General features: G+C 36.7%; 1 protein-coding gene across 2 annotated transcripts in view; it reads left to right on the top strand.

Annotated features, from left to right (window-relative positions):
- Nucleotides 1-22,433, top strand: part of Stxbp4 (syntaxin binding protein 4) — a 126,032-nt gene that overhangs the window by 101,941 nt on the left and 1,658 nt on the right. For both annotated transcript variants that reach the window (XM_069993259.1, XM_069993260.1), the window contains one exon: nucleotides 12,042-12,099. In XM_069993259.1, coding sequence (XP_069849360.1) covers nucleotides 12,042-12,099 — 58 coding nt within the window. The remainder of the gene's footprint in view (nucleotides 1-12,041; nucleotides 12,100-22,433) is intronic.

The raw sequence follows: 22,433 nt of genomic DNA, 5'->3' as shown, positions 1-22,433 counted from the left end.
TTCTAATGGGAATTTTCTCAGTAAATATTTAAAGATTCAAGTTGTTTTCTTAATGATAATATTCGTTTACTTATACATAGATAATTTTATTATTTTTAACCTGATAGGATCTCAGAATTCTTGGTAGGCAAAAGCCATGACTCTTAAAAAGATATTATGTGATAAAAAAAAATATCCTTAGTCTACATCTCTTCAAACTCTCTTCTGCTAATATCACCATATAGTCTCATTTTAGTGGGTATTCATGCTCTAGAAAATGAACAACAATCCAGTTGAATCATATGTCAAATGGACAGTATGGTAGTCTTCATCCTTTCCTCTTGGCTGAGCCTTTAGTGTGAAAAAAGAGCTAGTGGTAGGTTTTTTTTTCTGTAGCCTGTCCAGATTTTTATGAAGACTGAGCTCTGTGGCTCACTATGCTGCAAAGATACTATTAAAACACTAGATCATGTCTGGATTATTTCACTCAACACACATCATGTGGCTAAGACTTGCCGACATTTACGGTTAACAAATAGCACACGTTTCATTTAAGAATTCTATCATTTTGTTGTTGGGTTTTGTTTTCCTTTAGGGGTAGGGACGGGGCAAGTAGGGTGACTGACACAGGGTCTCACTATATAGTCCAAGCTAGCTTCAAACTCCTGACCCTGCTGCCTCAGCCTTCTGAATGTTGAAATTAAAGGCATGCACCACTGTGCCTAGCAAAAATTTGGTATCCTAGAGCAATAGAGATCTAAAAGTAAAGTGATGGTTTCAGCTGTATCTAAATAACATCAAACATCTGTTTTACAAGCAAAATATTGACTCATCTAGCTGTTTCTAAAGGTTTAGATGTTTACATTGTATGAGCAAAACAAGCAAATAATTGGCTGAATGTTTTTAGTTTGAATTCAAGGGTTTTTTTGTTTGTTTAGCTTTTTTTTCTTTTAGACTTGATAGTCTCAGAGGATTACTGCAAAGCATTTTCCTTTAGGACCTGTTTATTTACTTAAATATCACACTTGTGCTCTGAACTGTGTGTGCAACATTGCATTGAATGGAGAATAAGGCAAACATAGTCTTTCTAGAACATCCGTAAGTGGTAATTGCACACTTTTAAAAAGTTTAGTTATGTAGGTATAAACTATAGTAAGTCTTGCAAAAATAAGAATAAAATGCTATTTTACTCATCAAACATTTTAGGAACTACCTAGCAGGTATCAGACATTTTGCTAGGTTCACAGGAAGATGAGTAAAACAGGCATAATACCTACTTTATAGAGCTTGTGGTTAATTGGGAAAGCCTTACATGTGCCATTTCAAATGAGAACTACTGTGTCCATAGTGGACATGTTGCTTTGTTAGAAACTGAGACCTTTCTGCATTGTAAGACTTAAATAGAGACTTATGAGATGAAGGGAATTATACTCCTGGTAACAAAAGAGCATTGAAGGTAGAGGCAAAGAGCTGCCTACTCCAAGTGAAAGGAGGCCAGAGTAAATTCCCTTTGTGTGATAATAAGATTGCAGGGAGGATCAGCTCTGGAGAAATATATCAGCACTTAATTGGGGAAAAAAATTAAATATAGGTTGCCCATGAAACTTCTGAGTAAAGACATTATTGTTTAAATGGAGCCAGAAGCAAAAGATGAACTAGAGAAATAAGTATGAGAGTCTTCTAGTCTAGATTCTAGATTCTAGTCTCAACAGAATTCTGGTGAGATTCTTCACTGACTACTGGGAACATTAAAGAGCTATAGAAAAGAAGAAACTATACCAAAAAAAAATCCACAAGAAAGCTATGATAATTAAGGACACGTAGTTTCGTGAAAAACAGTAGAACTGTAACACAACTTAATAGTATTGTTTCTACCCACCTTCCCTCCAAAACAAAACAATTCTAGCTCTACTTGGTATTAGGCATTAGTTGTATGCTTGACTTTGTAAAGCGATGAAATGTGAAGTCCAGTTCTTCTCCTGAATTGTTTTAGAACTATTCTTAATTCTCAGCTTATTTTAAAGAAACCAAAACTAGATCTAACAGCTGATAAATTTTGAGCATGATTTCTACCTGACGAATAATACCGAATAATACCGAACCCTAATCAGGCATCTAATTAACAAAGAAAAGATTTTGAACTAATAAAGATTAGCAAATAAATATATACATTGTTATATGTTTTAATTTCAAGTACTTATGTATTAAATAAAATTACATCCATATGAATTTATCTTATATATATTTAGAGGAAAATATACAATACTTGGAGGACTTAGAGGGCACAATTGCGATTTTTTTGCTCCCTTTCACATATCAGCTATCTTTAATTAATCAGTAATCTTTTCAAATTAAGAGTGTATGTCTAGAAGTAAAATTGTTGGTGTGGGTGGTCCACAAGTGATCCCACATCACTCACTGTGAAATGGACAGATAATAAAATAGAGGATGGGGATCCTGTGGAGAGGATGAAGAGAAAGGATGTTTCAGATTCCCAGAGTTTATAAATCAGATTTTTTTAAGTAGATTTGATTGCTTTCCTTTCAAATCCAGGTCTTTACATTTTTACACTAATGTCTGATACTACACACAGTGTTCCTGGCCCCGTCCTCGATGTCAGTGCACTCACTGTTCTGATTCATTGCCTTGGCTTTACCATTTCTCATTTTTCTATGCACAGTGGGTAAGCATCTAGCTTCTCTCACAGTGCATTGAGGCTTATCCCTAAAGTTGTAGGTAGCAACAATATTAGTAGTGCTGAGTGGTATCGTACCGTATTGTTATGCTGCAGTGTATTTATTCTGCACAAATTGATGGATGTTGAGACTGTTTTCCCCCTGAAAATATTTTCCATCTCAAAATATTGAGTGAAATTGTGCTGTGGATGTTTGATTTGATGTTCTTGAATACCAGGCTATGTGTTTTTACATTTTGCAATGATCTTAATCCTATCAAGACTGATTTTGCTCACAATAGAAGAGAAAGATAAATAAATAAATAAACAGAGTTTATTTGAGTTTGAACTCTTTAATATAATCAATATTGACTTTATCTGACTTTATGAAGGCCATTTTCTGAAAAAAAATATATCTCCTCTAGGAAGGCATTTTTATTGCTTTTCTTGAAACTGTTTTAAGTTACATTTAATAAAACTTCAAACAAATCTTCTTCAAGGCAAATGTCTGAAGGAAGTTTTGTTTTTATGATAGTGTTAACGTTTACCTGAAAGTCATATGAGAGCATTAAGAATGTTTGAAAAGACTGGATATGAACAACAAAAACACTAGATGCCTGAATCAGAGAGGTTGAAAGTTGCAACTCTATCTGTAGAGTAAGAAAGAGTGATGCTGCTTCATTTCATTTATTCCGTGACAATGTTTGGAAATGTATTACGTATCTAGTCTACTACCCTGTTGTCAAAATCCACAAAAGCAGTTGTGCAAATATTTGTGAGAATGTTCCCCTGGTGAGTACAAAGACCCGGCACAACAATAAAATCTTACATGTGTGCAAGATTCACCAAACCTCAGGTCTTCATGGTAGGCACATTGCTACATCAGCCAGCACACACTCTTGAGTCTGCTCTATGTGAGGCACCTTACAAATCCAGGTTGGTCTGGTCTTTCGTAGAAGGCAGATTCCAGATCAGATTGGAAGGTAAGCTCGGGAGATGGAGCTCACCATCCCCAAAGTCACTGCACATACCCATGTTTACTATGTGATCCTGGTTATTTATTCTCCTTTTTAACCTATAGTCTATTAGTATACACACAACTATAAGATTTTACTCCATAGTGAGTTAAGAGCAAAGAACATTCTTTTTTAATTTCTATCTTTTCCTACTTCTAGCTTTTTTTTCCCCTTGCTTACTTCCTTCTCATTTTCAACTCTGTCTTTTTTCTTTCTCTCTGGAATTCACAGAATGAAGCAAAACACTGGTCTCTTTTTTTTTTTGGTCAGTTGTAGGACTTGAACTCTGGGCCTGGGTGCTGTCCCTGCACTCTTCAGCTCAAGGCGAGCATTCTATCACTTGAGCCACAGCACCACTTCCGGTTTTCGAGTGGTTTATTGGAGATAAGAGTCTCAGGGACTTTCCTGCCTGGGCTGGCTTTGAACCGTGATCCTCAGCTCTCAACCTTCTGAGTAGCTAGGATTACAGGCGTGAGCCACTGGTGCCTAGCTCACTGGTCTCTTTTTACAGTGTTTTAATTTTATTGGGGGAAAAGTTTAGAGTCTCATTTTAAATTGTAGATTACTTTTAGAGTCTCATTTTAAATTGTAGATTACTTTTATATTTTATATATTATTTTTATATTTTGCCAAAAAAATATCATTACTTGTGAGGTTCTTTTGTGTATGTAAACTTTGATATATTTTTCTCAGTGACATTTTCCCTTCCTAGAATCAAAAACAACAACTTTGCCCTCTCTGATCACCAAGTCACTTTTCCAAAGTAGAACAGAAAAGATAAAGTACAACTATGCAATTATCTCTTTTCATTTTTTTCTTGCTAAAAAATCCATTAATTCATGTTCATCAGCCATTGATCCCTTAGTATCTTTTTTTGTAGTAGTACTGGGGTTTGAGCTCAGGGCCTTGAGTTTGCATGACTTGCTTGTTCAGTTGGTACTCTGCCACTTGAACCATACCTCAGCATTTTTATGTGTTATTTTGAGGTGGAGTCTATACTGCTCAGGCTGAACTTACAGCATGATCCACCAGATCCTAGTCTCCAATTAAAAGTAAGAACTCCACTTATCTGCCAGCACTTAGCTAGCCCTTAGTAGTACCAATATTTTTTAAACAATTCACTTATCTTTGTATAAAGAATGAAACAGTTTATCTTCGTATAAAGATAAACATCATCTTCCTCTCTGTAACCAAAAGAAGAATATCAACTCATGGAAAAATAACTCAGATATTTAAGTCTGTCCTTTTGCAGCACCACTTTAAATTCTCTCAATTTAACACCCCTTCTACACATTTTTCTAAAGCGCTCTCCTCTCAAGTTTTACATCTGATTAAATACTAGGTGTTTGTATTGCCATAAGTACTTGGTATAGTAAACATTGACTCCTGAATTCAGCAAATAGCAATTAAGAATCTACTGTGTTCATAATAGCCCTGAGCAATGAGCAGAAAGTACATCCTCTAGTGTGAGAAAAGGAAAAGAAAGAAGAAAGCAACTGTGGTGGGGAGGATAATATGTTCCAGAGATTACAGAGGAGGGAAATGTGCTATTTTATAGGGGGTGACCACCAAGGTACCACTGACCAAATGTCATCTGAGCAGATCCTTGCAGGAAATGTACAAGTGAGCCATGGCCATGGAGATGCTCAAGAGCAGCTCTCTCTCTCTCTCGACTGGCAGCCTTTACTGCTCTTTACACTGATTAAATCAGCAAAGTTGTCAGAACAGAATAGAGTTTGAAAAGACAATTTGATTATGTAGCTCTCTTTAGTCTGATTGTACAGAATGGGGGCTTGACACCCTAGATAGGAAAGCTTTGGCAAGCTCTATGCCAACCTCCATCAGTACACAGGATGACGGACAATGGATGTTGTTGATTTTAAGCAAAACAAACCCAAGTACACAGCTCATTCCCCCAGTATTCCATCAATGCAAAGAAACAACTGCCAATAAAATCATAACATTCTTACCCAGTCTGGGTAATGGGAAGAGTTAACAATGTAAGACAGCATTTAAGGTGGCATCTCAAATGTCACTTCATCGTAGTTCAAGGAGAGCCTACAGTCTTAAATGGAAGTAAAGAGCTCCAACTATAAAAATTCTCTGAGTGTTGAATCTTTGCGAAGAACAGTGTAGAAATGAATGATCCTCTCCCCATTTGGGATGAGAATGTTTTTACTATCTAGTTCCCTTAATACAGTATAGTTTTTTAGCTTGAAAGATGGGTGAGTGCTAACTAGAAATAATTCATATCAAATGATGTTAACAGTTTAACTGGAATTTGGACTTGTACAATATATATGAGTATATGTCATTTGCTTTTCCTCCTTTCAGACAGGAATGCTGTATGTAACCAAGTATTCAAAAACCAAGTCACAGATCCAAAAATCATGTCTGTTACTACAGCTTTTATGTAAGCCTAGTATTGGGAATATTTAAAGCACAATGCAGAAATTGTAGGTAGTTCTTTTTTAAAGTGATTTCCTTAGGAATTATTTTTATATTTGAAATACTGCATTATATGGTTATTCATAGGTCACAATCATCTCTCAGTATAATAGATTCCTTTTTTCGTGGGAAAATTAGCTGGTAGTTCCTTTAAAATTGGCACTGCAGTCAAACCTACAAATTAACAGGTACAATTGTAAATCTCACATAAACTGTCTCTAAAATAGACCACTTTGTGTTCAAGCCTAGAAATTATTTTAGCTTTTAAAAAAAAGAAGAGAACATTGCTCTAAATGATATTGCATAAATTGAGATGTTGGGAATTGTTTTCTTTTTATGTTCTACTAAAACTGGGCAACTATTATTTGAACATCTTAATATGTATTATTGGCTGTGTAGGGAAGGGGCGCACGGAGAGGAGGAGGTGGCACAGCAAGACTTTTAAGTGTAAGTTCCAGCATCAGGTTGGCCCATGTTGAAATTGTGATGACATCTTTTATTGGCAGTGTGACCATGAGTGCAGCACTTATACCCTTCATCCCTCTCTGTTTCCTCTCTTGGTGCTAACAATGCATTACACCTGTCTCAAATGCTTGTGCTGAGGGTATGATGAGTTAACAATATTTATAAGATAGCTAAAAGAATATCGGGTTCATGGAAAGCTTGATTGTAAATATTGATAAATATGGAGTTTATCCACTGTTTCACACGTTTAAAGCCTGTTATCATTTTCATGTGCTCATCTCCTGCCCAATGTTTATGTTTTCTTGAGTTTTGGAACTTTCTATTAGGACAAGGAAAATGGATGTTCACAATAGTGAAGTTGGCTAGTACTGACTTACAAGACTTTTCTGAACTAATTGTCAAAAATTAAAATGTTTAAAATGACAATTAAATGAATATATTAAAAGAAAACGTAATGGATACTAAACACCCACCACTTCCAAGTTAGTGCCCTACATCTTACTATTATTTTTGTTCTTGAGGTTGTTTGTGTGATATATCACAATATATTACCATATATTTCTATCAACTGTGTGTTCAGTAACATCACATCAGGTCACAGTGCTAGTGTTCACACTGCAGAAGTTAACTAATGCTACAGGTCTGAGTTTCCCCTGCCTCAAAGCCAGCCATTAAACATTTCCCTTCACACTATTGGATAAGAGTCTGAATGACCCACTAGGCCCTGCTATTTTGTGGTGAATGTTACAGGTGAAATTACACATATACTTTCCTGCCTTGAGGAAAGAATTGTAAAAAGAAAAAAAAAGTTTCACCTTAATGGAACTTCTCATATAAGTAGTTGTATTTTTTCCTATGTTAAGCATCTAAATTATATATCTAGAACCACAAGCAATGCAAAAGGAGCTGTTATTCTTAGACTTGCTTTAAAGTCCTTGTGCAGGTCTAGGTTGGTTAATAAAAGTCGCATCATAACTACCGGGATGGCTGTAATCATCGCAGCCATTTAATTGAAAAACTTTCTTGTGCTCGTTCAGTTTTTATTTGGAGAGTATTATAAACAACAAACAACAACAAATGCTGGCAAGGAAAGAGGGGGGAACCCTTATATAATATTGGTAGAAATGAAAGTTAGCTTGATTATTGTGAAAATAGTGGTGGTTTCCCAAACCAAGTAAAAGTAGAATTTTCCTGTGATCTTGCCGTACTCCTGCATGTATACCTGAAAGAATTAAAGTCAACAATAGAGATATTTTACACACTCACGTTTATCAAAACAGCTAACCTCTAGATTTAATAATGTTGTGTGAGACAAACCAGACTCGGAAAAACAAATATCACGTTTTTTCTTTTATTCATCATCTAGATTTCTTCAAAAATGTTAAATTAGAATGGGGACTATTTGAGAAAAAGATTAGTAGAATAAGGGCAAGAGAGAGTAATAGGGGGTGAACATGATCAGAATATATACATGTATGAGAATGTGATTTTATACTATTGATATGCTAATAATAAGGATATTACATATAAATTCATGGTCCCTGACTACAAAGCAAGTGAAAAGTTCACCATTGTGATGAGTATCACATTCCTCAGTAAAGAATTGTGAACTGCATTAGTTGTGAATCAGGAAACCATACCTTTCCCTCTGCCTCTTTACTCCTTGTATATCTCCCTTATTTCTTCTTATATTTGAAGTTAAATGTATTTAGCAAACTAGGTAAAACACATGGAAAATGGATGACACAAGAAACATGTATGACTTAACTCTTGAAATGTGCTTAATTAACTTCACTGTTTATGAGAGAAGTAGAAATTAAACTATTAGGAGACACCATGTTCATCTTTCATATTAGTAAAGATTAAAAGGTATTTTAATAAGATACGGTGTTGGGATTATGAAGAGATTATCTTCTGCAGCAGAAGGTAGATGAGGGGGGGCGGATCGTAGAGGGTAGGTGTTAGTAGAAAATGCCATGAATTTGACATTCATGTTAGGGAAGGAGTTCAGAAACCTGATAGCCAAGAACAATAGTGTGGACATGGATAAAAACAAAAACAACAAAAAGAGCCACATCCTGTTGATACTAATGAAATAACTTATGACATGAACTTGGGTCTTACTGACCTGCAGTCTCCTCAGCCCTCAGAAAGTCAAAATCCCATTCTGAGCATCTAAGACCAATAAGTTGCTGTCCCTCATATGTGAATGAATTAATGACAAAACATAGGTTGAAGGAGTATTTTCTGTCTTGTGGAGGTTAGCCTTTGTGTCATGAAGTATTCTTGCAACATATTCCCCTGTCTTATTTATGGCTTTTTAAAAGCTCTACATTATCAAGCATTGTAGCCTCCTCCTTTGTTTCCCCTTCCCCCCGACAAATTATACTGACATCAAATACAGTGAAAGCAGGGGTTATACTGTGGGGGAGGGACATACATAGCAACAAAGAAATAATCTTATAAATGTGTTAGAAACAATCACATGAAAGAAAAAAAAAACATTTGAATACATATCTTAGGGTTCATTTCCCTAACATCACCTTATCTGACCTTTTCTGCTTGACTCAGACATATACTAGATATTGCAAATAAGGGAAACCATGGGACCTATGTTTCTTTGGGCCTGGCTTACTTCACTTAATATAATTTTTTCCAAGCCTTTCCATTTCCTAACAAATGGGGCAATGTCATTCTTTCTGATGGAGGCATAGAATTCCATTGTGTATATATAACACATTTTCTTGATCCATTGATCTACGGAGGGGCATCTGGGTTGGTTCCATATCTTAGCTATGGTAAATAATGCTGCAATAAACATAGTCGTGCTGGTTGCTTTAGTGTATGTACTCATCATCTTGCCCATGTACAGTATTTTCACAATAAAAAAAGATGCTACTAAGTGAAATGAACCCCAGGATACAGACACAAGAGGTCTGTCTTTGTTGTTATTGTTTTAAATGTACTATGTGATTTTTTTGTTGTTTCCTTTGTATGTTCTTCCCCCTATGGTATATCCCCTGTTGTCACTGTACTTGATTTTGGTACCCTGCATCTATCTTGTATATACATTTGTCTAATCTGGAGAGGGGAAGGGGAATAACAAAACGCTGAAACAAGGACACAGGATGACCCATTGCAACAATGATACCCACAGGACAGTATATTGGAAATGAACTTTATAACTTCAGGTGGGGGGTGGGGGCGTGGCTTGGGGTGGAGTGGGGAGGAGTGTAGGAGGTGGGAGAGGGAAGGGATAGTGGGAGAACAACAAGGGAAGGGGTAACAGTGATCGGCAAGTAATGTACCCATTGCCTTACTCATGTAACTAACCCCTCTGTACAGCATCTTTGCAATAAAATAAAATTTAAAAATAAATGTAAATTCTGCAGAAAAAAAGCTCTACATTATCAAGATATTGTAAATGTCTATTTGTTCATCATCGTATGTCAGGCACCAAACCAAAATGCCAGCCACGTCATACATAAGATCAGCTAAATGAATGCACCTGTGGGCCAGATATAATAGAGAATCTGTGGCACATAAATAGAATAGGAAATTGGACATGAAATCCTTTTATATGAACACGTGATGAGTTAGAGTTGGATCTGTTGAGTTCTAGGTGACAAGCCAGTATTCTGAGATTAGTATGCTTAAGACTTTTCCTTTGGCAAGATACTCGTGCAGATTTTAGAATCATCCCCATGAACTATTTGATCAGAACCAGATGGTTTCTGGTGGAAGGAATGTTTGGTGAGTACTCACAGACAGGGCTTCCAACCAGAAACAATTTCAGGTGGTTACAGTTGTCATTGTATGTTTCTCTTTTTCAATATGAAAAGGGGGAAAATAGATAAATGAAGAAGAGAAGTGGAATGGAATGTAGTCAAGAATTCAATGCATATACTACAAAATTAAGAAAAGAAGGGAAGGGAGGCGTGAGTGAGAATGTTGAAAGGGCTGACATTGGTCAAGATGCGTTGTATTCATAAACTGCTTTGTTAAGTGGCGGCAACTTTGGACAACTACTTAAAAGGGGGATAGAAGCATTATATATTTTCAAGTATGTAAAGATTTTGTGAATAGAGAAATATTTCTGCATCTGGGACAGTAATGATTATTACAAAGCAGTTATATCATGTTATAATTACTTCCAAATCACTTATTGTGAAGAAATGAAAGTCTTTCCTAATGGAAAACTGAGTTAATCACCATCATATAAATACATAGAAATAAAAATGTTCTCCTTGCATAAAGCATACTGTTGTGTTTTTCAGCCTACAATTGGGTAATAATTGTACTGATTTATCACTGAGAGATTAGTTGTGATCACTTAGTCTTTAAGTCTGGTTACAGTCTATGTCAACTGTATGAAAAATAAGGAAGTATTCAGTCTTCTTACCAAAAAAAAAAAAAAAAAAAAACCACTTTGTCCCAGCACACAATCTATCAAAAAATAAATTATACCAACTTTTTAGTCTACAGGGATATCTTTATGGGAATAATCATTAAATAACTATTCTGATGCAATGTGGAGCTGTGGCTCAAATGGTAGACTGCTACCTTTGAGCACAGAAGCATGGGGACAGCTCCCAGGCCTTAAGTTCAAGCCCCATGACCAGCACCAGAAAAAAAAGAGAGAAGGGGAAGGGGAGATGATATCAGTGTATGATACTGATCCCAAAAGTCAATTAAAATCCTTAGTAATACCCGAAGATAGAGCAATGGGGTGGGACAGTCCCAGAGTCAGGAGGACAGTAGTGAGCTTATTGATACAGTATGGCCTCATGTATTACTTGCACACTTCTTTCCAGATCCCTTTTTAGCTAACTATTCTAAATCCTGTTACAGATACGGAGGCTAAGTTTAGCAAATCATTGGGCTGTTTATGTTTAGTGCACAAAATTCTTAATTAACGAAGTAAAATGCCACAGTCCATTGTAAATCACTTCACTAAACTTTTAAACTTAATAAGGAATTTTGTCTTATCCAAAAGTTACTTTCAAACCCCTGCTGATCTGGCACTCATGTATGATTCCCTGTGGAGCTGAGTGAAAGAATGTAAAGGGAGCCAATTAAAGAAACTTTGAGCCGGAATAGACAAGCAGGGGCCATCTTGTCCATCCTTCTGCCTGCAGGCACAGGCTATGCTGCAGCACAATTTTTTTCTCCTTGAATCTCACTGACAAAAATGCTCGCTACATGTAAATGACAAGTCATAATCCAGTTATTGCAACTAAAGCAGATTGTTAACTGTTCGACGCTTATTTATTGTGTTGGAAAGATACTAAACCTCCAAGCTCATCTGAATTGTCATGATTTTGCCTTCCTAGAAAATCCTTTTGTATAAGAAGTGTACTCTAATAATTGTCAGGATGGGGAGATTTGTGTGCATAAAATTAAAAAAAAGCGATCTTCATAGCCTTATTAAATGTATTTCTGGTTTCCTTTCACTCTAGATTTACCTTATGGGTGGGAGGAAGCTTACACAGCAGATGGAATCAAGTACTTCATCAAGTAAGTGCAAACATCTTAAGCAAGTAAGCAGTTTTCCTCACATCTGGAGAGAACCTGAAAGTTGCAGAATAATCAGCAAAACCCAGAAACCCTCTTGGAGGTTATAAAAATTAGAAACAAGAAATGAAGCCTCAACATTTTTATTGCATGTGATTTAAATGCTAATATCAGATGTCACTTGGGGGGGAAATACCCCTGGCACACCCTTCAAGAGAATGAATGTTGTTCAGGGGAAATATCAGAAAAAAAAAAGGGAACAGGACCTTTATTTGAACTTAATATTGGCTACCTGAACTCATAAATCATAGTGTTTATGCAAAGTAAATATGAAAAATCCATTTTATATATCTTAAAATATTTTACAATGTTAATAATAAGTGCTATTTAATACTTTAAAATGTACACAGATCATTCATTCTGCAAACACTTTTTGAGCACTTGCTGTTTGCCAGCCATTATTGTTTGCCCTGGGGATACAATAGGAAAATATAGAGACTGGAAGATATTCCCTGATATCATGAAATCTATATTACTGTGAGGAAATACATTTAGTAAGACATAAGCACGTCAGTCTAGGAACCACTTATCCCAGTGGCATCACAACAACCCTTTGTTGTTTGAGGTATGTGAACCTTATCATCTCCCCTTACTTTATAGATAAAGAAAATAAGAACCTTGAAGCAATGCCAAAAAAAAAATCCACAGTTGCTACATTACCAAGCCAGAACTAGAATTATAATCTTCTGATCCAAGATATTTTCTGCCATAGTAGACTGTGACTCAGAAACTTTGAGTGCCTGAGCAGGAATATATTTTCTAGCTGTTGGATGACTGGTGTTGCCTTGGACAGGGCGATCTGACACACTTCCATGTTCTAAATAATTCTGTTCATGTCAGCATTGGCATTATAAGAGCACAGGGGGGAAACTTACGGACTCACAAGATCCCAAGAAATTCCTTTTTCTGTCATTTTAACAAATTAGGCTGGATATATATCTGAGGAGAAAAGAGAGAAGACGTGTCCTTGCTGTCCTTTCAAATTTTCATATACTTTCCAAAGGAGTTTCCAGATTTCAAATTCTCTATCCTTATCCCTTTACGCATGTTCCTACATGTCTCTTAACCTCTGTTTGCATATTATAAAGCGAGGTGAATACTATGATCTAATAGTATATTGCTGAATGCTGGGTACCTCAAAACATGACTACAGAAGGTAGATGCCAAATAAGGAGACTTCAGTGTTTTACAATGTGGTAGAAAGGCCATCACGATGTGAAAGGGAAAACCTTAAAAAATTATATCACCATTAAAGAGATAAAGTTTTATATTTGGAAGGATTTAAGGAAAAGTTAGGGTTTCATGGTGTACTTTTTTTGGGGGGGGGGTCAGTCATGGGGCTTGAACTCTGGGCTTGGGCACTGTCCCTCAGCTCTTCAACTCAAGGCTAGTGCTCTACCACTGGAGCCACAGTGCCACTTCCAGTTTTCTGATGGCTAATTGGAGATAAGAGTCTCACAGACTTTCCTCCCTGGGCTGGCTTTAAACCACAATCCTCAGATCTCAGCCTCCTGAGTAGCTAGGACTACAGGCGTGAGCCACCGCCACCCTGCTGTTTTTTTTATTCCAATCTCTAGACTGCTTACTAAGCAAAGGAACGTATTACGAACATTGCGGGATAAGGATCCAGGTATCCCATATGTGTACTGTAAGGGTGACAGGACAATCAAAACTCCCATTCAAATTTGCATTTAGCACTAACTGATGCTCAGTGGCCACTAACACGCTATATGTATTTTCCTGTGCATTGCATCATTTAAACCCTTAACAAGGTGGACAGTAGATGCCACAGTGGCTGGAGTAAGGGTGGTGTTGAGCTGCATTTTGCCTTCAGCCATACTCTTCTTCTAGAAGGTCTCCCAAAAGAAGCTAAAGGAACATATACTTTACTAACCTAGGTTATCATTACTAACCTAGGCCTTGGACAGATAACCAATAAGTGAGTCTATGCCCTGTAGAGATGTCTTTTCCTAAGTTTAGTCTTCTCTCAGTATCCAAAGCTGAATGTCAGAACCCAACTAAGATTCCTTGAGCAGTAAGGAACAAATGCAAAAGGAAGGCAAGAGGTGTCTCACCTAGCAGTCAGCTTGTCTCACTGTGGTACCCAGTGGAGTAATCCACTGCCCCTTACACATGGGAGCAGCCTTACACTGGACTATTAAAAGGAAAGGAATATTCAGGGAGATGAGCCAAATAGAAAGAGTTAGCAAAGTCTTCAGCTACCTTGAGATTCAGTGCTCCTATGGGCAGATAGGAAGAGGTGATATTTACCTGTGCCCTTTTGCTCTACTCAGCATTCCATCAGTTCTCTTCCCTCATCTTGATGCAGGAAGAAAACAGAAGGAGAAAGATAGTTTGTTTTCCAAAGGACTAAGGTGGGTGCCATTGTCTCACCATTACAGTTACAGAGACTGTTGAAGAGGCTAGACCCGTCAAGGGCATGTGATCCAGGATGCCTGTCTCCAGAGCCACCCACACATGTGTTCAAGTTGCATGACTCCCACTCCTGATTTTAGGGTTATCTGTTGATATAGGACAAGACAATCATTTCAAACCGATCTGATTTAGGTAGACTGCTATATATCTACTTTCAAACAGCATAATAGAAACTTGTTTCCAAGAATAGTAGTGATCTTCTAGAGATCAGAAAAGCCAGAGAGTGAAAATTAAAACAAAAACCTAACAGCATATCAGTGATCCCTTCACTCTGCCTCATGGAGGAGTGAGGTACTCACCGTGAGTCATTAGTGTTCTTGCCTTTGTCTTGTTTTTTGTTGTTTGTTCTTAGAACTTAGCCCCATTCAGCACCAATATGGATTTACTTTAACTGTTCTCAATGAAAGTCTTCCTTTAATGTGTACTGCATACCTCCTGCGTTCTTGTAGGGATCCCACTCAGAAAATCATGATGGGTTCTGCAGGGGATATTAGGCCCTGTATGCGGGAACAGACACAGCTGCCTTCCCTAACTGTTCTCAAGGCGCCTATCCCTCCTTTCTTCCTTTTGTTTCCCCCGCCACCTAAATCTCCCTTTTCCCCAAGTGTTTTGAAGAGCATAGTATTACCAGCTCATCCAGGCTAACTTGAATTGACTGAATATTCCTAGTGCTAGTGCATTTAATTACATAAAGGTCATCTGATGGAAAGGAAAGAACATGGACTTTAGACATTAAGAAACCTGGATTCCAATGCTGGGGTTGCCACAGAAAACGTCCTTAGGGATGTTCATTTAACATGCCTCTAAGCTTTAAAATATATTAGCACTTCATAGGGATCGTTTCCAGAGTGCATAAGCTGATGTATGAGAAGAACCTGTCTAATTCACCTGCACACAAGCATAGCCGTCTTTATTCCCTCTCCTCACTCTGACACATTTAGTTAGGGGACATCTCCAGCTAAGTTGTCTACACAAGCTTCTGCTATATCTCCTTCTTTGGACTATTTTTACTGGGCATCAGTGGTTCATGTCTCTAATTCTCTATTTCTACATTATAAACTGTTAAGATTTCTATAACTTTTTACTTTGCCCAATAGGCTTTTTCCATTAGAAAGTCACATGTAATCTTTCTTGCTACACTTTTACTGAGTTTTAAACAAAATTAAATTAATTAAAGAATTGGTTCAAACTAGTGCCTTTTCCCTCAGTCTGCAGTCTTTGTGAAAAAATCATTGTGAAGGGGAAGTATGATAGGCAGAATAATGGGTCCCCAATAATGTCTAAATCCTAGTCTCCAGGACCTGTAACAATGTTAGATTACATGATAAAGTAGCAAGTGGAAGTGGCTAATCCATTGACATTGAATTACAGGGAGTATCCTAAGTATCTAAGTGGATCTAACTAACTACTTGAGACTTTAACAGTGGAATGGAAAGACAGAAGAGACAGTCATCAGACATGTAACAATGGATGCATAATCCAAGATACACTATCCAACATACATTGCTGGCCTTAAAGATAAGGGCCATGAGCCCAGGAATATGGATGGCCTTTATATCCTGGAAAACCCAGGGGATGATTCTTCCTTAGATAACTCCCAAAAGATTGTCAATACCTTGCCAATACCTTGATCATAGCCCAGAAAGATCCATGTCAGAGTTCTGAACTTCAGATTTTTAAGCTAGGAAATTTAAGTCATTTTAAGCCACAAAATTTTTAGTAATTCATTTATGCAACAGAAAAGTATCAGAGAGAAAAGTGAGAGAGTCATGGTCACGGTATACCTTGAATGCATCTGACTTGATCTAGGGTGTATATTCATACATGTTATCTATTAACAATCTATATGTTGCACAGATTAGAAAACAGCTTTAGAGTTTTAAGTAACTTCCCCAGTAACACACAGGTAATCCGGTTAGTACTTAGGAAAACTGTAATTTCAAATGCAATCTGCATAGTCTTTCTGAAAGACCAGTGCTCCAAATAGGCCTCTCAGTACTAGCTCTTCTACCTTGTCGCCTTGGATGAGACCCTTAAACCTTCTGAGCCTCAACTTCTTCAACTGTAGAACATGTTGAGAAAAGGGGTTGAAAAACAAATGAGGAAATGAATATCAAAAATTGAAATGCAAAATGCTTTATCTGACAGAAGTCTTACCCAGCTGCCCCATGCCTGACCATCTATATCTAAGTGACAAATTCCAATATAATGGAGCCTGTAGTGATCTTGGATCTTAACTGTACTTTATTACTCTGTCAGCTTAAACCAGATACTTGCTGACAGTTTCCACCTTTCAGGCGGTCATAAGGTGCCTAGAGACATGGATTTCTATGAATTCCTTCCATCTCAGAGGCTGAAAATCCCAATCTGATAAAAATCACTTCTGATAAAATCATTGAGACTCAGGGAATGTGGGGCAGGTCAAGCTCTCTTTGCCATCAGACGTGTCTTTGTAATAGTTTACACTCTAATAATTAAAATGAGAGTTGTGTAGGTAACATAATTTATTTGTATAAATGTAACACAGATCCTAGGATCCAAGTAACATTTACATAGACTACCACCTATCTAAAAAAAGAAAAAAAGTAAATGCAGCCAAAATTGTTTGCATTATCATACTGCTTCAACCATCACCTGCCACCAAATGTATCTCCAGATCTTTGCACATTATTTAGCCATGAGAACATTGGTGAAGAGGACATACACTGATGCATCTTAATCTAGTTTGTTTGAAATAAATCCGTTTTCCCCAAATAATGTTCAATTTCTATAAACATATTTCTAAGCCAATTAGGATATATCCACTACATTATGATATCTGAGGATTACTTAATCTATTCCTGAGTCGTAAGTAATCTAGTCTTCCACTCTGAGTATTGTAACTCAGTAGTATAACTACAGCAAGCCTCTGTGGAATATATAAGGTATCCATGCACCAAACGTTCATTAACTCCACTTGCTCAGAGTGATGCAGGCTGTGAGGGTGAGGACATGTCCCTGACCTCCAGAAGCCAACCTAGTGGACAGATAGGTCTGTTCAGAATTCATTTTGACAAGTGGTACAAAGTATGACTCCTGGCAAAGCACAGAACCTCTGACTCTAGCTTCACACAAGGACTTTTTATTCACAGTTTGCTCAGATAATGCTTTTTTTAATGGATTTCATGGCAGGTCTTTAAAAAAAAAGGTATAATAGCTTTAGAGGTATAATCTGTGATCATGGGGTTAATCCTTTAATTAATTTCATCTTGCAAAGCTGAAGAGACCCTCTCAGATGGTCACTTAATCCATCCTAGAGCCTCTTCATGTATCACTATGGAAACTAACCCATATAAAAAGAGTTTAATGTAACAGCTAAATTCTGAGAAGGTCGATTTGTATCTGGAACCTGGCTTTGACATGTACCAGGTTTATGACCTGGAGTAAGGTTGCTTCACCTTCTCAATATCAGTTTCCTCAAAACACACTGATAAGTCCAAAAATCAACAAATCCAGTTCAAGGGAGAACTGGAGAGGCTGATGGCATTTTTAGTCCTATATTTCTTCACTCTACAGGTTCACAACATCCACTGCTTTAGTGTTCATACCTCACTACTTTCAAAATGGTCTTCTAAAGAACCTCGCAAATACCTTCTACCTTTGGTATTTTACAGATTGTTTTCTAATGTAGCATACACTGATGTCTTTATATTTTTTAATGTAGTTAAACATTAGTAGAAAAATTATAATCATTAAGTTTATTGAAATTATATGTCTTAAATTTTTTAGTTTATTTTAATAGGCTTAGATTCGGAAATTAAAATCACAGAGTTGTTTTCTCTTTGGAAAACTACCAGTTGGGACTGGGATTTTTTTTAAGCTCCGTTTAACAATCAATGACAAAACAGATCTGGATACATTATCTGAAAAAAAATATGTAAATATTGACTCATTTTTATCTGGAATTCTCTTTTCAGGGTTCATATGTTTATTTTTGTGTGTGTGTGCCAATTCTAGAGCTTGAACTCAGGGACCTGGGTGCTGTCCTTGAGTTTTTGTGCTTAAGGTTAGCTCACTACTACTTGAGCTACAGCTCTACTTCTGGATGTTTTGGTGGTTAATTGGACCTGAGTCTCACAAACTTTCCTGCCCAGGCTTCAAACCACAATCTTCAGATATCAGCCTCCTGAGTAGCTAGCATTATAGGCATGAACCACTGGCACTCAGCTAGGATTCATCTTTTAGAAGTATGACAGTAAATTATATCAATACTCTATAAGAGCAATAGTATGGTGTGCCTTTAGATTCTTAGAAAGTAATTAGAAAGTAATTTGATATCTAAGACGGAAAGATTTTTTAATTAATTGGATTTTAAGACTTTCAAAGATAGTTGTGTTTTTATAGAACACATCATATAGAATAGAATAAAATTTATCTCTGCAACTGTAAAAATTTAGATGAGATTTTACTAATATTGCTACCTTATTGGACTTCCAGATACCCAGTTACAGAATGCTCAGTTGTCTGTGATATTTACAGAAAGAGTTCATTAGTCATAAATAATCCTTTTTTTTCCAAGGGTATAATTCCAGAATGTTCAAGAAGGAACTCCTAGGTCAGTAGGAGCCAAATGACTGTAATTTCCTTTGACATATTTTGAAGTGGGTATTTCATATTAGCAGTCTGTAGTTAATTCTCACAGCCAATGTCTGGAGCTGTCACCTGATGCTTTGTCATGGTTTGATGACATTTTCATACTTTGATTGACATAGCTTACCTTGTGCTGACACCTTCTAAGTTGCTGACTTTTAAATGAGAGTTATTTTTAAATTTAAATCTTTTCATTACCACATGTAGTTTATGGCCAGGTAACATTTTCCAGTGGCTAAAATGTACTGGTATCTGAAACAATTATATTACTGTAATTAGTTGTTTTTGTTTTCTGTTTCACTTGAATATTATACACTTAAAATTAACCCCCCCCAAAAAAAAATTACACTGGAAGTCATTTTTGCTTCACAATCTCAGACATGATAAAATAATAAAGCCAAATCTTATTAACCCCACAGTTACATAAAAATAGTGCCATCAACAATGAACAAGTCATAAAAGCATCTCATCATCACAGTTACACACATGAATTTCTACAAAAGTAGTGCACTCTTTGTCATTAAGACACTACTAAACATAGTGTCCTGCATTTTTATTTTAAAAGAAATCATTGTGCTTTCTTTTTTGAAAGCATTTTGCTCCTCTGGCTAGGAGGTAGGAAACATAAGGAGAGTGAATATAATGGGATTTAAATAATTCACTTACATTTCTTTGCCAATAAAATAAAACATGTTCTCTCAGTTTTTTATAAACTGAGATATGTCTTTCAATTGGATAATATTATTCTAGGAAAACACACAATACTGTCATCTCCCCAACCAGAATATTACTGTTTTCCAACAACAGATCTGGCAACCATTCAAAGACAAATATTATACTTTTCAGGTTTTTAAATATATCTGAACTACTGTTCATTGTTCTTCAAATCAGGTCAGATGCAGTGTCTCTGCAGGAACATTTGCCAGAGGTACTGTCTGTCCAAATGAGAGGTTTTCATGCTTCAGAGGCAACTTCATTACTTGCCAGCCCTCTACATTTTTCATTCTAAATAGCAACATCTCCCTTTATGAACCATGACTTCTTTATTAATTAAACAAAGTCAATGAGACTGATTTATTCTCTCTTCTCAGGTGAATTATCAAGCACACAAACCGGAGAGGAAATATTTGTAATACTAAAATGTTCTCCAAGCCAGTAAATCTGGGATTATCTCATCATACCGGTTATATATGTCAAAGCTCTTTAGTAACAGTGCTCACTAACACATAAAATTGAATGGAATACTCAATACTGGCCCCATTCCAGCATCTTAGGCAGAATTCCAAGTTTTTCTTATAATAATCAGAGAACTCTTTTTCAATAAAGCTAGCTGTGATCATTTAGTGAGGAGCCTCTTGCCAGACACTACATATATCCATCCCATAGGTCACAGAAGGTGTCACATCAGTTCTAAAGGTTTTTAGCAAAGATTAAAGGATGAAATGTGTTCTTAAAGCACAGAAATCATATCTCTGCTGCCCTTGTTTTATTGTGTGTAGTGAGTAGCTGTTAGAATTGTTTGTTTGATAGCAATTTTAGTGTATGCATTTGTGTGTTTGTGTGTGTGTTTGAGTATGTGCAGAATACTATACTGTGAAGATAAGATTAATCCAATTTTATGGTTATTACCTTTCTATTTGTATAAGGTCTGATGTTGAGTTGTTGGTGAAAAAGTGCTTAATGAATGGTATTGGCAAGAATGACTTCCTGGTGGAACTTTCTGACATTCACTATACAGAGTCTGTCCCTGTTTTTCTTAGGCATTTTCCTTTTGGTTATTTTAAATTACCAATTTAATGGATTGTCTATATTTGGGGCAGTTGCGCTGTTTCAAGCATGAGAATATTACTTGTCTAAAGCCTACCAGCAAACCTGCGCCTGAACTTATCACTCAGTAATCATTCTTGATTTTCTTGTTTCCTAGCCTCCACAATTAGGAAATATTATAGAGGAGGGAGGATTTAAAGTAATTTGGCAGAGTCTCTTGTTTGGATTAGCATATTTTAAATGTACTGATAAACCCAAGGTTTCAGATCTTGGATAATAAGATTTTACAGTAAGTAAGAGTGTCATCCAGAGTCTTCCTTTCCGTATTGTACTTTGCTTGGGTTACAGTGTCCTCATTTCACCTTACATGGCTTCACAGCTTTCAGAGGTTGCACTTGTGTTTCTTAAAAAAAACTTTCAATTTAGGCAATTTTCCAGGTTTATAAAGACCTTGAAATGAAATTAACCTATTCTCAATTAAATGCTTTAATAAGGTTAGCATTCATAACAAGAAATTCCTTTAAACCATTTTAAAGAGAAAATAGTAGTATGAGTTGTCAAAGTAATGATGCTTTGTACCACTTAACCACAGGTTTTGAAACCATGATGCTCTCTGCATCTTATCACCTTCAGCTTGATTTATGTTGGGGGAGGGGGATGGTATCAGAGCCAGGATGCTGTCCTGTAGCATTTTCACTCAAGGCTGGCACTGTGCCACTAAAGTGAGTGAATTTTTGTGATAGTTCCTGTATTGTGTTCTATACCACACTAGCTCTGTGCATGGAACAGTGGCATGTTATTTAACATTATATACTGTTGAAAATTTATAGAGCACATCAGTGTATGAAAGATACCAGGAAATCCAGCGTTAAAGGAAACCAATTTATGGGCTGGGGAGGTGGCTCAGTGGTAGAATGCTTGCCTTATATACATGAGGCCCTGGGTTCAATTCCTCAGCACCACATAAGCAGAAAAAGCCAGAAGTGGAGCTGTGGCTCAAGTGGTAGAACACTAGCCTTGAGCAAAAGAGCTGAGGGACAGTACCTAGGCCCAGAGTTCAGGCACCACGACCGACACATATACACACACATACATATACACACATACACATACAGACACACAAAACCAATTTATATGTAAATCTGAAACATTCTGTTTTTCATAGTATTTTATTAAACCTCTCAGAACACACTTTGTTAGAGATTCCTCCAGATCCACAGTCTTACTTGATTTTTATGAGCACTGGCCTTTAGATGTTCTAAGACATAATGCTCTTTCTGAGATTCAGGTTATTAAGACAGAGGCTGAGAAAACTGATCTAGGTTGTGTGTGTGGGCAGTGGGCTAAGCCAGGGCTAGAAAATTTCCAGGGAGAAACTGTCCATCCAGTTGTCCATCCAGCTGAAGGCTGGCAGTAAGATACGAGGTCTGAGAAATACCATTTAC

Source organism: Dipodomys merriami, unplaced genomic scaffold (assembly GCF_024711535.1).
Source record: "Dipodomys merriami isolate MVZ:Mamm:240054 unplaced genomic scaffold, mDipMer1.0.p SCAF_42, whole genome shotgun sequence".
In the NCBI taxonomy this organism is placed as follows: domain Eukaryota; kingdom Metazoa; phylum Chordata; class Mammalia; order Rodentia; family Heteromyidae; genus Dipodomys; species Dipodomys merriami.
This window is presented reverse-complemented; position numbering and strand designations above follow the sequence as displayed.